General features: G+C 41.4%; 1 protein-coding gene across 2 annotated transcripts in view; it reads right to left on the bottom strand.

Moving 5' to 3' along the window:
* The window catches only part of STARD9 (StAR related lipid transfer domain containing 9), a 181,729-nt gene that overhangs the window by 139,801 nt on the left and 25,545 nt on the right, over positions 1-16,383 (bottom strand). For both annotated transcript variants that reach the window (XR_001629692.2, XM_007472427.2), the window contains exon 3: positions 14,303-14,419. Coding sequence is in view for 1 of the 2 variants with exons in the window: in XM_007472427.2 (XP_007472489.2) it covers positions 14,303-14,419 (117 nt within the window). In the remaining variant the exon portion in view is untranslated. The remainder of the gene's footprint in view (positions 1-14,302; positions 14,420-16,383) is intronic.

Below are 16,383 nucleotides of genomic sequence, written 5' to 3'. Positions count from 1 at the left end.
ACAGCTCTTTCCATAATGTAGGTGAGGTCTAGGCCTCTGGCCTAGACACGTGTTTTTTCTTATCCTGTATTTTCTTTTAATCCTTAACTTTAATAAACCTCTAAAAAATATAATACTCCTTGCAGAGAGAAACTAATTTCTACCTGCCTCAGATGCCTCAGTCTCCCCATCTCCCCTAAATTTTAATCTTTACAGTAAAGAAAAGAAAGCAGATGAAAAAGAGATCATAGAGACCAAAACTGTCAGAGAGAAGAGGCAGCTAGGATGCTCCTGAGCCTTGAGTCAGGAAGACCAGAGTTCAAAGCCAGGTTCAGATACTTAATAGCTGTGTGAACCTAAGCAAGTCACTTAACTTCACTGTTTTCTGCCCCAGTGTTCTTGTCTGTAAAGTGGGGAGAATAATAACACCTATCTGTTGGGAGGATAAAATGAGACAATATTTGTAAAGTATCTTTCAAATCTAAAAGTGCTACATAAATGTCAGCTACTAAATGGCAACTAATTGGATGCATGTAGCATGCAGGAGAAATGAGAAGTATAATGTGCAGAGGGAGAAGGAGAAGTGAAGGATAAAGCCACATTTCCTAGTTGAGTGACAACCAAAAGAGGAACAAACAGAAAAAGTCTAGGGAATTGGGGGAAGATGAAGTGTTTGTTGTATTAGAATTGTCTATGGGACATCAAATTTGAAATATTTCAGAGGAAGCTAAGGGGGCAGCTGGGTGGCTCAGTGGATTGAGAGCCAGGCCTAGAGACAGGAGGTCTTGGATTCAAATTTGCCCTCAGACACTTTCTAGCTATGTGACCCTGAGCAAATCACTTAACCCCCATTTGCTTAGCCTTTACTATTTTTCTGCCTTGGAACACAATATTAATTCTGAGACAGAAGGAAAGGGTTTTAAAAAAATAAAAAGACTATAGTTTGATTTTAAGTCACTTGTAATTAAATTAATAATTAAACCTGGTGGGATCACCAAGAGTTTGGAGAAAGAAGAGCCCAGACAGAGGCTTGACGGTACACCAAAGATGGGTGGGAAGGGTGGGTTTGAATGATGCACCCACAAAGCAGATGGAAAAAAGGGGTATGACAAATAAGAGGAGAACCCCCCCCCCAAAAAAAGTGAAAAAAATACAATGCAGGGAAGTTGGTCTTGGTGAGAAGAGTCACTTCTTCATCAGAGATTAAAGTAAAAAAAAAGAAAGAGAAAATTTCTACTTCTCTCCTTCTGCACCAGTTCCAACAAGTCTCCTCTGTATCCCTCTTAATCAGTCCTATTGGGCAACGTCATAATATTTCTTTACATTCTCTTTCTACAATTTGTTCAGGGGACCTCTGCCAATTGCACCCATTCTGTTTCTAGGTCTTTGCTACCACAAAGACGGCTGCTAGGAACCTTTGGGTATTTATGGGATCTATAATTCTATCACGGTCTCCTCGGCGTCTTTGCCTTGTCAAGGGTCAATGTCCTTCTCAGGTGGTAGAGATCAGTACTAGGAGAATACTCCAGTGTTGGTCTCTAAGGGAGGAAGGCAAGGGAGAGACCAATGGAGATAAACACTGTCCCTCAAGATTAGGAAGTGGGGCGTTCTGTGACTGTCATTCAGTACACTGTTTAAGCTAATTCAAAGTTAAAACAGTAAGCAACCTAAACACCTTATCAATATACTTTCGGCTTTGGGTGAGGGAGTGTAGGGGAGGAAATCTCACTCCCACAGATTTTTATCTGGAATGATTAAAAATTATGTAGGTTTGTGTTTTTGCCAAAAGGCTGGCTGTTTTTCCAATTTAAAACCCCCTGGAGAATAGTAGTGACCGGCTTTCACAAAGGGCCAGGCAGCTTTTTGTTCCGGACATAGTTTGTGTCGACTCCATCTGCCTTGTTTTGAGTTTCTGCTACAAAGCCCTATGGGCACAGTGTCGGGCCTAGGCCTTCTCATGGAAAGTTTTACCCAAGCACAATGAGCTTGAGCAGAAGGCTCCCTCTTAAACAGATGCTCCCAGCTGGGAGGAAGGGAGAGAGTTTTCCACATACCACGTGCTAGTCTAAGAAGGAAATACAACCAGACACAAATTAGAGGGTTTTTTCCAGGCAAACCCAGGACTTATAGGGAGGTATATGCTTTGTCTCTCCCCATACTGTGACAGCAACAATCATAGAAGGGGCCTAAATCACCACCATTCCAGTTTTCCCTTTCTTTCCAATTAAAGCAGACATGCAAATTAACACAGGCCCAAAGCCTAAAATAAATTGGTCAAGCCCTTTAAGTAAGTAGGTAGGAGAGTGGAGGCAAACTGACATCTAGGAGACCCAAATGTTCATTATAAGTTAAAACCCTCAATCAACCAAAAAGCAGTCATTAATAACCTATGTGCTAGGCACTGGGGACCCAAAGGCAAAGATGGCACTGCCCTTGCTTTCAAGGAGTTTACATTATCCTGATGGGATACAACATGTTCACAGATAAATAATATCATAGGCTATAAATAATATAGTAATATAAAAATAAAATAAAATAATAAATATAAATAAAAATATAGACTATAGAGAAAGTAGATACATGATCATATTCATTGAAAAAGTGAAGGATATTATATATTAAACAAATCATCATCTTTTAAGCTTTTCATTGGAAGAAATGATTGAGTCTTTATGATTTTACTTCAAATAGCTATTGTGATTGTGGGATAGGAGAAGAATCAACCATTGAGAGAATAAGAAAAGCAGACCTCTTGAAATAGAAGGTGCCTTAAAAGAGAGAAAAGAGGAGAGCAAGGGGTGGGTTCCCAAGAGGTAGAGCTGAGGAGGGAGTGAAGTTGCTACACATGATGAATAACAAAAAGAATTTGACCAGAGTGTGTGTGAAAGAGAGTTGGAAAAGGATGCTGGAACCAAATGGCAAAGGATTCTTTCTCTATATATGAGACAGAAGAGTGCATTTTATTCTAGAAGTAATAGGCAATCTCTGATATTTCTGAACAGAGGAGTAAGAGGATTATGCAAGCTCTTTAGAAATATCCCTTTGACTTGTACAAAAATATTTGTAGCCACACTATTTGTGGTGGCAAAAATTTGGAAAATGTGGGTATACCCTTCGAGTGGGGAATGGCTGAACAAATTATGGTATATGCTGGTGATGGAATACTATTGTGCTGAAGACTTCTCTACTAGCAGCAATGCAGTGATTCAGAACAAATCGGAGGGACTTATGAGAAAGAACACTATCCACATTCAAAGGAAGAACTGTGGGAATAAAAACACAGAAGAAAAACAACTGATTGATCACATGGTTTGATGGAGATATGATTGGGGATGTAGACTCTAAACGATCACACTAGTGCAAATATCAATAATATGGAAATAGGTCTTGATCAATGACACATGTAAAACCCAGTGGAATTGCACGTCAGCTATGGGAGGAGGGGAGGGAAAGAACATGAATCATTTAACCATGAGAAAATATTCTAAATTAATTAATTAAATAAAATTTTCCAAAAAATTTGTTACATTTAAAAAAAAAAAAAGAAATATCCCTTTGGCAACTGTGCAATGTTGGCATTAGAGTGGAAAGAGAGGCCAAATAGGAAGCTAGGAGGTAATTCTGAGAAGTGATGAGATCTTGAACTAGGTAGAGAAGAGGGGTCAGATCCAAGCAATATGATGGTAGAGAGGACAAGATTTGGTAGGGACCTGGATGAGGGTTAATAAGAGGGAAGAATGAAGGATGACCCTTCAATATGGGTGACCAGAAGGCTAGTGGCACACTTGACAGAAATAGGTAAATTCAGAAGAACAGCTAGTTTTACTGAAAAGATGAATTTCATTTCAGAAATGCTGAATTTGAGATGCCTATGGGACATCCAATTGAAAATATCCAGTAAGGATAACTGGAGTTCAGAAGACACTGAAGATATTGGGAGTCATCTTCTAACACTATCTTTTACCATATCTCCAATATGTTTATTTCATTTTTCTGTCCTTTCCTTCATTCTTCTAACTTATTTTCTCAAAGAAAAACCATCTTCTTCCTTGTATTTCTCCCCCTACCTCCTTGCTGCAGCCAATCACCTTTCCACCTCCCATTTTTCCTTTCTTATTCTAATTCCTTTTTCTCTTCCAGACTAGAAACTTGCATCTCTTCAATATTATCCCTAGGTAACTGCATGCTTCTGCTAGCTGGCCCACTGGAGTAAAGGGGAACAGGTCCTCTTCAGGAGTATGTTGGTAAATGTTCAACAACTTGATACCCAGGGGGAAAAAAAGTATGCTCAAGCATTTTTTTAGTCTGCATTACTAACATTTTCTTCATTATTTTCTTAAATCTAAATAATTCAACAAAACAATAAACCAACCCCTAATTTTAAGTATTTGCTGACTTCTGAGATATAAATGCATACATAGCAAACTGAATAATCAGCTCTAAGAGCTGGTTTGATAACACCATGATAACACTGAGACTCCTGACCGAACTCCAGGTGCATCACCCTACAGCATAATTAAGTATCAGAAAAAAAATATCACCCTCACAAAGCAAGTTTAATAATACGATAAGAAGAGGCAACACCAAAGGTGGGGGACAAGCATCAGTGGAGAACTGCAAGAAGTTTGAATGAGACTCCCAAAATTACAACACAAAATGTTCTCCCTCACCCCAGGGTCAAAGAGAAAACTCCTCCCATGTCTTGGATACTCTAGTTCAGTGTTCTACTTTTTTTTTTCACTGTTGTCTTTTTTTTTTTTAATACTTACCTTCTGCCAAAGAGTTGTGCTACCTAGCTGCCTCTCCTGATGACTTTTGTTTCTAGTGCCCTCCTTTGTTGGTTATTTCCAAGTTATTCTGTATAAACTTTGTTGTCCCTCCAAATGTTTGGGGTTTTTTTTAACCCTTATCTTCTGTTTTAGAATCAATACTGTGTATTGGTTCCAAGGCAAAAGAGCATTGTAAGGGCTAGGAAATGGGGGTTAAGTGACTTGCCCAGGGTCACACAGGTTGGAAGTGTCTGAGGCCACATTTGAACCCATGACTTCCTGACTCCAGGCCTGGCTTTCTATCCATTGAGTCACCTACCTGATTTTTCTCAGATTTTTTTTATTAATATCATTATCTCTTTACAATTACTCCCACCACCAAGAGAACCCTCACTTGTAAAAAAAATACATTTAAGCAAAGAAATTGGCAAATTGGCCATGTTTGAAAACATATACTTCATTCTCCACCAACTGTCCACCACCTCTCTGCATCAGAGACAAGGAGGCATTAATAATATGCTTCACTAGGCAAAATTTTTCTCCTATCCGGAATGGTCCCAGTGTTGAAGAGCTAAGAAAAAGAGGATCATGAACTTGGAACAGAATAAGGGGTTCACACTTAGCTGTAAAAAACTAAAGATCTAGAGTCTCCTGCTATTCTTAAGGAGCTATAAGGTGACTGTGTGATGATGCTGGACCACCTGTGCATCAAGGATACAGGATGAAATCTAGGCCATCCATCTTCTCCCTTTGGCATCAGGATCAGAGCCCCAGCAATAACTGTTGTTGCTGTTGATTGTTTTCAGTCATGTCAGACTCTTCATGACCCCTTTAGGGTATTCTTGGCAAAGATAATGGAATGATTCATCATTGCCTTCTCTAGCTCATTTTATAGATGAAAAAACTGAGGCAAACAGGTTAAGTGGCAAAGAAACTAGAGTGATTTGCCATTTCCTTCTCCAGATCATTTGACAGATAAGGAAACTGAGGCAAACAGGGTGAAGTGACTTGCTCAGGTTCCCACAGCTAGAAAGTATCTGAGGCTGGATTTGCACTTGTCTTCCTGACTCCAGGCCTCCTACCACCTAACTTTGGTCCCTCAAAGTCAGGGACCACTACCTGTATTGTGAGGTACTGATCCCCAAGAGAATTCCCTAAGAGTTGCCTTCCAACTGAGGAAATAAAACCCACTCTGATTTAATAGCTTCAGCCCTATTTCACTCCTCTGTTATCTCCAGTTCTAAATCTGTTGGGGTTTCAGGGAAAGTAGTACCAAAATCTGCTTTCTGGGATCCCAGCTTCCCTTACACCTTCTGAATTGAGAGGTAATGATTCCAACACATATGAAAACTGGGAGATTCTCCTTAGGGGAGGAAACATTCAAATGCTGCCCCCTTTTAAGCACTGGGACTTTGGGGACAAAATTCAGACCAAATTCCCACAGCCTAAGAGCAGAACAGGAGCTGTAGCTCTAAAACATCAGGCAATCCCTGATAGACACTCCACATCCCAAGAGATCAAAAGGGTTCCCTTCCTTCCCATTTTCTGGTCTTAACTCCCCTTGGTCATTAACAGGTTCTCTATTTGAATGAAGGGAAGCCTCATTCTGTTAATTAAATTATTTGAAATGAACCTCAAGAGACCCTACTTTTATCTCTCAGCACAGGTTTCCTGCCTGGATCCTATTTGATCTTTCCATTAAAACTCAAATTAAGAACAATCCTGTTTATAAATGTCCCCTCTCCATGGCCTCAGGAGCCACTATTCGAGTCTGTTTTTTCCCCTCTAGTCTTTACCCCTGAAATATCCAGAGCTGGGATTTACAAGCCCTGTAGAAGGGTCCTCTCTCTGTGGCTCCAGGGGTCTCCTCTCCGAGGTCTACCTGGCTTCTGTTAAAGCTGGGGAACTTTAAATTGGCCATGGCTACATGGCTGAGTTGTGCTCTCCCCTCTTGGTCCCAAAAGGGCTGATCTACAATTCCACCCCTACAGAGGTACCCTTTCCCTTGGCTTCACTCTCCCTACCAAGATCACAGCCAAAAGACAAACCCAATAGCTTAATAGCCATGCACACATCGGCATGTGGAACCGGACCATTAAGACAAGCCTGAACCTGCCTGGACTTCTCAAAGGTCTGAGAAAATGCAGTGAGGACCAAAGCATCTTCACCCTTATTCACTAGAGTAACGTCCCAAGGACATCACATCTCTGGGCACAACGAATAGCCAGGAACAGAATGCTTCACTTCACAAAAGAAGGGAGACACAGAAAGCATCACCTGCAGACTGGTCTGGCAACTGCTAGATTTGGCTTCTAATGTGTTTTACCACCTAAAGGCAAAATAGCAGAGGGATAACAAGAAGATCTCAACAGAGGCAGAGACTGAATCCCAGCTCTGGCATTCACTTTTAAATTTAATTTAATTAAACTTTAAATAAAAAATTAATTCACTACTTTTATGAGCATTGGATAGTGAGTCACTTAATCTCCATGGGACTCAGTTTCCTCATGTGTAAAAGGAAGGATTTGGACGAGATGTCCTCTAAGGTTCCCACCAGCTTAGAAGAAAGAAGGAAAGGAAGAAAGGAGGAAGGAAGGGATATATTATTTACTTCATGCCAAGCACTGGGCTAAATGCAAGCAAAAAGATAGTCTGCCCTCAGGGAGCTTACCTTCTAATGGGAAAAAACTACACACAAAAGGGAACTGAAAAGAAGATGGGGTGGGGGGTGAAGGTACTCAGTGCTGGTGCATTGTTTCAGAGTCTAGAGGAAGTAAGGAACTGAGCCAGGAGGAAAATGAAGGTGGGTCATTCTCATCCACTCTATAAAATGAAGGCTCCAGGAAGAAGTCACCAGTGGGAGAAGTGGGCATTATAGAAGGATATTCCAGAGTGAGTGGTCATGGGTTAGGAGACTCCCACATGCTGTAGGAAATGCCAAGATGTGCCAGCAATAAATAAGATAACCTTAAGACCTTTTGGATCCACAGAAAAAGTCATACCATTTTTAGAAATTTGAATAACATACCTAATTCTTAATAATTCTCTTAAAAATCCTCAAGAAAGACGACAACTTTACTTAAAGTCAGGCAGTTTCAGAGAGGAATAGGATAACATTTAACATTACTATTATAACATTTAATCTGTACTAACACAACAATCTCTCTCTCTCTCTCTCTCTCTCTCTCTCTCTCTCTCTCTCTCTCTCTCTCTCTCTCTCTCTCTCTCTCTCTCTCTCTCTCTCTCTCCCCCCACCCCTTCTCTCTCTCCTGGACACCATACCCCTATAAATTCTGCCTAAAATCATATTAGCATTCTTGCTTCTCAATCACACTGTTTAATTCATATTGAGTTTGATCTTCAATAAAACCAAGAAACTTTTTTTGGCCAAACTGCTGCCTCTCCATTCCTTCTTCATAAAGTCTAAGCACAGTGTCTGATATATAGTTCAGTCAGTATTTTTTTTCCAGTCATGTCCAACTCTTCCTGACCCCATTTGTTTTTTTTTTAACTGATAAAATTTTTTTAATTTCACTTTTGAATTCTTTTACACTCTTCCTAATTATTCCATGTAAGATGAAACTAGTACTGTAAAAGACAGACACAAATCTAGTACATCAATAACCAGGGGTTTTGTTTTTGCTATACTATTTTCACATTTGGTGTTTCCTTAACAAAGCTATTAAAGTGATTTGTCATTTCCTTCTCCAGCTCATTTTTACAGATGGGGAGCTGGTTAAGTGACTTGTGCAGGGTGACACAACTAAGTGTCTGTGGCCAGATCTGAACTCAAGAAAATGAGGCTTCCTGTCTCCAAGCTGGGCACTCTATACTCTGTGCCACCTAGCTGCCCCTAGCACATAGTGGTGGCATGGGCATTGTACCCCCCAAATTATAGAAATGTTTCAGGCAAACCATAAGCAGGGAGATTCCTTTGTTCCCTTCTATCCTGGTGACTCCTAACCCAAAATATCTGATAACTCCTATAAGACCCTGAGAGGATTATCCTCCTTGGATCCTCCTTTAGATGGACAGAGAGATACCTCTAGGCTATGCCTTGATACTATCAAGGTTGTATCTAAGACATCTACCTGTCATGTCCCCTAAACTCTGAGAGTCACCCCCTATGTCTTCAGGCAGACCCTGGTCAGATGACCAAAACCCCCTGCCTGTGCCTCAGCGCACACCACTCAGGTCTTCACTGTCATAAAGAGTATAAAGACCCCAGAAATCATATTATCTGGGAGACCAGCTCCCATGCATGACTTCTATGGAGGCAGTCTTCTACCTATGCTGTAATGGCCAGATTCAACATTACCGTCTAAATTAATAAATTTCTCTTTTTATTTATAAGCTAAGTTTCAGAGTCTTGCATCCATGCAAAAGGTACCCTCCCCGAACCCCAGGGGTTCACCTCTGCACCCCACAACAGTGGGTACTGCATAAAAATGAGTTATGATGATGATTATTATTCCCTAATGCCTCTCAGTGAGTAATTTACCCTTCTTCTACACTAGACCTCACATGGCCCATCTCTAATGCACTTAGAATTCAGTTGAATTAAGCAAATGCTTAAGTAACTAGTATGTTGAACAGAAGTCACAATAGAATAAAGTCAGTCTCATAGTGAGGAATATTTGGCTTTAAGTCTTGCCTCTCACACATCCTGATCATATGACTCTAAGCAAGTCCGTTAATCTCTCAATGCCCCAGAAACTCTCTAAGACCCTAAGACTGCCTTCATCACTAGTAAGGAGTATTCTCAGTAAGAGTTCCAGACACCAATAAAATCACATTAAAAATCTAGGCCCCCAAAATGTGAGGTGCTAGTAAGATAATAAACAAATAAATGAATGAATGAATGAAAATAAAAATAATTTTAAAAGATAAAAATACATTTTTTTAAGATTTTTTAAAATGGCACAGTTCCTTTTCTTACAGAGTTTATATTCTAGTAGGAGGAACCCCACAAAGAAAGATAATAGATTTGAACCCAGGTCCTCTCGACTCCAGGCCCGGCTCTCTCTCCTCTGGACTACCTACCTGCCTCATGGCTCCCTCTTTCTATTTGAGTTTGGGCCATGCTGTGCATGAAAGGTGAAAGGTCCTAATGTGAAATAAAGCTGAAATGGTAGGCTGGAACTCATTATGGAAGGCTATAAACATCAGAAAAGGAAACCAAAAATCACCTGAGAACAGGATGAGATGCACATAATCCTCGCTGCACTGTTTGGTACTGGAATTGTACCAAGGATGCTTTTAGAGAGTCCAAACTTGAATAACAATAGCAATTATACAGTGCTGTATGGTCAGCAAAGCATTTTATATACACTACTTCATTTGGTCCTCATAACAACCCTGTAAGGTGATGCTATTAGGTCCATTTTACAAATGGGCAAACCAAGAATGAAAAAGATTAAGCCATACAGCTAGTAAATCTCTGAAGTAAGAGTTGACCTCAGGTCTTTCTGACTTCAAGTCCAGCCTCCATCCAACCCCAAAAAGCTGTTATTTTATCCACCTGGGTAATAGTCTGTAAAACATTAAAGCTAAAATAATGAGAGAAGGATAGTGGCTTGCCTCAGATCCATTTCTAATGGGTGTTGTTTTTTTCAGTCATGTTCAGCATGACCCCCATTTGAAGTTTTCTTGGCAGAAGTGATTTGCCATTTCCTTCTCCAGCTCATTTGACAGATGAATAAACTGAGGCAAAAAGGGTTAAGTGACTTGGCTAGGGTCACACAGCTATTAAGTGTCTGAGGCCAGATCTGAACTAAGAACCTGGCTCCAAGCCTGGTGCTCTATCTACCTTGACAAGATAAGAAGCAGGATTTGATATCAGGTATTCCTGACTCCAAATCCAGACTCCATCCACCCTCTATTTTCATTCAACTATGAAAAGCTGTTATTTTATCCACCTGGGTAAGTTTGTAAAATATTAAAAATAAAATGGTGACAGGAAGATAGTGATTTGTCCTTGGACCTTTTCTATCTGAACCCTATTGGGGAAAAAAAGAGAGAGAACAGTTCAGTGGATTGAGAATCAGGCCTAAAGACTGGAAGTCCTGTGTTCAAATGTGACCTCAGACACCTCCTAACTGTGTGCAAGTCACCAATTTGTAGTATTGATTTTAAGACTAGAGAAAGAAAGAAAGAAAGAAAGAGAGAGAGAGAGAGAGAGAGATAGAGAGAGAGAGAGAGAGAGAGAAAGAGAGAGAAAGAGAGAGAGAGAGAAAGAGAGAGAAAAGAGAGAGAGAGAGAGAGAGAGAGAGAAAGAGAGAGAGAGAGAAAGAGAGAGAAAAGAGAGAGAGAGAGAGAGAGAGAGAGAGAGAGGGGGGGGGGGGAAGGAGGGAAGGAGGGAAGGAGGGAAGGAGGGAAGGAGGGAAGGAGGGAACGAGGGAACGAGGGAACGAGGGAACGAGGGAACGAGGGAACGAGGGAACGAGGGAACGAGGGAACGAGGGAACGAGGGAACGAGGGAACAGAAGAGGGGCAGCTGAATGGCTCAGTATACAGAGCTCCAGGCCTGGAGTTGGGAGGACCTGGGTTTAAAAATCTGGTATCAGACATTTCCTAGCTATGTGACCCTGGGGCAAGTCACTTTCACCCTATTTGCCTAGCCCTTCACTTCTGTTAAAAGTTGTTACACATGGGTTCGAACCAAGAACATGGAAATGGGTTCAAACCAAGAACACATGTGATACCCAGTGGAATTGTGCGTCGGCTATGGGAGAGGTGGTGGGAAGGGGAGGGGGGGGAAGAAAATGATCTTTGTTTCCAATGAATAATGTTTGGAAATGACCAAATAAAATAATGTTTAAAGTGAAAAAAAAATCAACAGAGAAAGCACTGAAATTAAAGGTGATCAGGAAAACTAAAAAAAAGTTGTTACAAGGTGGGAAGCGGGGTGGCTCCGTGGATTGAGAGCCAGGCCTAGAGTTGGGAGGTCCTGGGTTCAAATTTGGCCTCTGAAACTTCCTAGCTATGTGACCCTGGGCAAGTCACTTAACCCCCATTGCCTAGCCCTTACCCCTCTTCTGCCTTGGAACCAATACATAGTCTTGATTCTAAGATGGAAGGTAAGGGTTAAAAAAAAAAGATTCAAGGAGTGAACTCAAAAAGCCCTACATGGGTTACATTCACATGAACAACAATATGTTGACTAAAGAAAAGTCAAACTAAGGCTGAGTCATGCTGACATACGTACAGACAAGAAAGGTTTATGGAAGCAATTCAAGACCAGGGCATTGCCACTTGAAGTTACAAAAAGGTGACCCCCTACGGAGTCTGAATTTATCCATCAATACTGATTTTTCAAGGGAAGAGTAGAAATTGTGCAACTTATCACTTACAGGGCTGCAAAAATTAAGGACCTACTGGATACCTAGCAAGACACAACCTGGCTCAAAGGAAGCCTCAGAAACCCATCACCTTTCATAAGATAAGAAATAGCAAATCCCAATACTACAAAGAGAGAGTTCAAGATATCCTTTAAGAATTCAGCAAATGGGGGCAGCTGGGTAGCTCAGTGGAGAGAGAGCCAGGCCTTGAGACAGGAGGTCCTGGATTCAAATGTGACCTCAGACACTTCCCAGCTGTGTGACCCTGGGCAAGTCACTTGACCCCCATTGCCTCACTCTTACCACTCTTCTGCCTTGGAACCAATACACAGTATTGATTCCAAGACAGAAGGTAAGAGTTTAAAAAAAAAAAGAATTCAGCAAATAGACTGTAGTGGAAACAGAATTCTCATTGACAAAACTGTAGCCATAATCTCTTAGAAACAACTTTAATTTTTTAAAAAACCATCTTTGAGTACAACGTTTTTAATTATGCTACTACACCAAATATTCAGAATCTTTAACCTCCTTGGAATGAAAAACTTTAAAAATATAATAACCTAAAGAAGCCAGACTTTGAACACAAGACCTCCCATCTCTAGGTCTGACTCTTGATCCACTGAACCATTTAGCTGCCCTGATTCCTTTTTTCCTTATCAGTCTACTTAACCAACCTTCTGTAACAGGTAGGTGGCAAAGTACATAGAGCGCCAGGTCAGAAGATAAGAAGATTCATCTTCCTGAGTTCGAATCGGCCCTCAGACATTTACTAGTTAGCTATTAGCTATTTACTAGAATGATTCTAGGCATGTCACGTGCGTCTCAATTTCCTCATCTATAAAATGAGCTGGAGAAGAAAATGGGAAACCTCTCCAGTATCTTTGCCAAGCAAACCCCATAAAGTAACCCAAAGAGTCAGACACTCCTGAAAAATGACTGAATAAAAACAACACACATACTTGTTACGACGGTTTCTGGCTTGTGGTTGTATTTTTGATATTTTTTCTCAGTTGGGTAGAAGAGGGTTGTGGAGGGAAGAAAAAAATAAATATTTGCTAATTGAAAAATAAATCAAATTTTAAAGGAAAAAAGAATCTTGAGAGTCAAGGGAAGAGAGAGTGCCCAAAAGGTGGGGGTGGTAAATAGCATGTACAACAGCAGAAAAAGTCATCAGATGCAGCAACTTAGAAATCACTGGTGATTTGGGGGAGGGCCGTTTTCATAGTGGTGGCGTAAGATCCAGACTTCAAGGGGCCCGTAGGTGAAAGGTGGTTAGGAAGTGGAGGTCATAAGTCAGACCAATCTTTCTAGTTAGTAGCAAAGGGGAGGAGTGGTTGTATTGGGTCAGAGCAAGGTTTCCTGTTGTTTTCCAAAGGACCAATGAGATCCAATTGTTTGTAGATAGTGGAGAAAGCCAGAAGGGAGAGGAAATGAATGAAAATAAAGTGTAGGGAAAGGGCTGATGAGCTAGCCATTTGCTGAGCTCCCACCACCAGGTACCAGAGGGTAAAGCTGGCCAGAACAGACCCCCAACTCTTACCCTCAATAACACCAGCCTGACACCATGTGGCCAGATGCCACCAGGCCAGCTTGAGCACTACCATCTTCCTTAAAAAGGATAAATTAGGGGCAGCTGGGTGGCTCCGTGGATTGAGAGCCAGGCCTAGAGATGGGAGGTTCTGGGTTCAAATTTGGCCTCAGACACTTCCCAGCTGTGTGACCCTGGGCAAGTCACTTAACCCCCATGGCCTAGCCCTTACCACTCTTCTGCCTTTGAACCAATACACAGTATTGATTCTAAGATGGAAGGTGACCCATAGACAAGCATGAGTCAGGCTGATCCAAACCATTCATTCAATTCAAAACCATTCAAGTCAACCAACCAGCACTAATAAAACACCTACTATGGTGCTAGTCCCGTTCTAGGAGCTGGAGGTACAAGAATAAAAATGAAGCATTTCCTGCTTTCAAGGAATTCTATGAAGGGAAAAAACACACATAAAATGCCACCCGCTCTCACCTAGTCATATGAACTTTGCCACAGCCAGAGGACTAAACCAATAAGAGCCAAGTTCCTAAATTTTGCTTCACTCCTAGGCCCAAAGATACTCTTTTATCTTCTCAGGGGTCACTCTTTTTTTTGGTCATCTCAACCATTCCCAACAAGCAACAATCATGGAATGAGAGATGGAAAGCTGGATGCATGAGACTCACCACATCCTGGGACGCGTACTGGGGATCCTCTGGGTTGACTGACCAGTAGCAGTAATCAAAGCCAAATGCAACCACCTTCTCCCTGGAGCCTCCAGGACCATCCGGCCGGCTGTCTACCTAAAGAGAGGACAAGGACATGGAAGGGAGTCAGCACCATCACAGTTCATTCCCTATGACCCCCTACTATGGTCAAAGGGACCTGAACTAGCCTTGTCCATGTTAAGGACGCATGTCAACAGAAGGGCCTCCGCCCCTCTGTTTGTCATGCACCTCTACTTATCTGCTCTCTCATGATAATTTGCCCATTTTCTTTCCAGGAAAAGAAAGAGTTGGAAGGACTCCCATCCTGAATATTCAGAAACTCAACTTTTCCCCCAAAAACCTTCAAGAGTGAGTTAGCCATGCCGCCACTGGGGACTTAGTACCATGTAACAATCTCAATGTGCTCTTTTGAAGGTTCTAAGGGGGACCCCTCAAACCACAGGGAACTAGAATCTGAGATTAGGGGAAAGAATCAGAACCAATCCACCCATTCAGAAAGTAAACTTTAATTTACAAAATTTTAAATTTAATTAAAAATTTAAAATTTAAAAATGCTTTAGGAGTCCAGAGACTCACTGAACCCTCCAAATAATGACCCCCACCTAGTCCAGACCCAATCTCCTAGGAGAGGGGAAGGCCCGAATAGGCCTCAACCATGTAAAAATAATAATTGGCAAGAGGGGAAAACTATGCCAATACAGGTTCAAAATTGTTCAGATACTTTTGATAGATGTAATCAAATGTATCTTCAGTGATGAAGTAAAGTGAAGCTCAAATGTGAACTTCCCTTCAGGGCCAGGAGCAAGGATGCTAAAGAGGCTCTTATAAAAATAAAATATTTATTGAAATATATAAGGATAGCAAGGATTTCTAATTATAAGGAATCCACCCACATAAACTCCCTGGTTTTGCAAGGAATTGCTTCTCCTGTGTTTCACAGTTTGGGAAACTAGGCCCGTGAACCACATGTGGCCCCCTGAGGCCATATATCCTGCCCCCACCACACTTCTGGAAGGGGCACCTCTTTCACTGGTGGTCAGTGAAAGGAGCACTGTATGTGGTGGTGCTGCAAAGCGCAGCGTCACTCACTTCCAGCACTATTTCCAGGGACAAAATCCTTTGCATGGCTCCCTGTTTTGAGAGTAACTGAATGTGAATGAGGCACCATGCAAAGGATTATGTGGCTGCACAATGGAAGATTCCGCACTGTGTACACTGCTGCCAGGTATAGTGGTGGCAGTGATGAGCCTGTGCAAGGTGTGACAAGCCCATCACAGCCAGCGCTGCAGCCTCTACTATCCCAGACAGCGGGATACAGATTTGTTCATAGTTTTGTTTTGTTTTTTTAATAGTCTGGCCCTCCAATGGTCTGAGGGACAGTGAACTGGCCCCCCCCATGTAAAATGTTTGGGGACCCCTGGGCTACACTAATCCTCCATGATCTGACTAACCCAAATTTATACTATTCTAAATAAAACTACCACTATTATCTTTATAATTCTTAACTTTGCCTTACAGTTATAAAATAACAAAGGCTAGCTGGTTGAGTCTCAACAAGAATCAAGTTAGGACTGAGCCTAATAGATTCAGAGTCCAAAGCAAAGACCAGGTTTTTCTTTGATCTTCTCAGATATAAACCTATTTATGAAGACAGAAATAGATAGTCAATGGTGTTTCCCAAGTTGGGAAAGGAAAACACTGAGCTCTTTCAAGTCTTTCCCTCAGACAGAGAGAGGCAAAGATGTTACCTCCTCCAGCCCTGAGAGAGAGTCTCTGAGTGTGTCTCACCCAACTGCCAGAGACCAACTGCCAACTGCCAGAGAGTGTAACTGACACAGAAAAACTGTTATAACTGTCAACATCTGAAATTAACATGCTCACTCAGCTCTGCTTCAAACTTCAATTTTTTCTCAAGTCAGTCACTCTACTGCTTATCTCTAACTAATAAAACAATACTTATTTTCCAATATCATCCTTATAACCAGGAACTGGGGAGTAAGGTTTTATTTACAGCAGTCTTTTATCAGTAAGCATTTATA

Source organism: Monodelphis domestica, chromosome 1, assembly GCF_027887165.1.
Source record: "Monodelphis domestica isolate mMonDom1 chromosome 1, mMonDom1.pri, whole genome shotgun sequence".
NCBI lineage: Eukaryota > Metazoa > Chordata > Mammalia > Didelphimorphia > Didelphidae > Monodelphis > Monodelphis domestica.
This window is presented reverse-complemented; position numbering and strand designations above follow the sequence as displayed.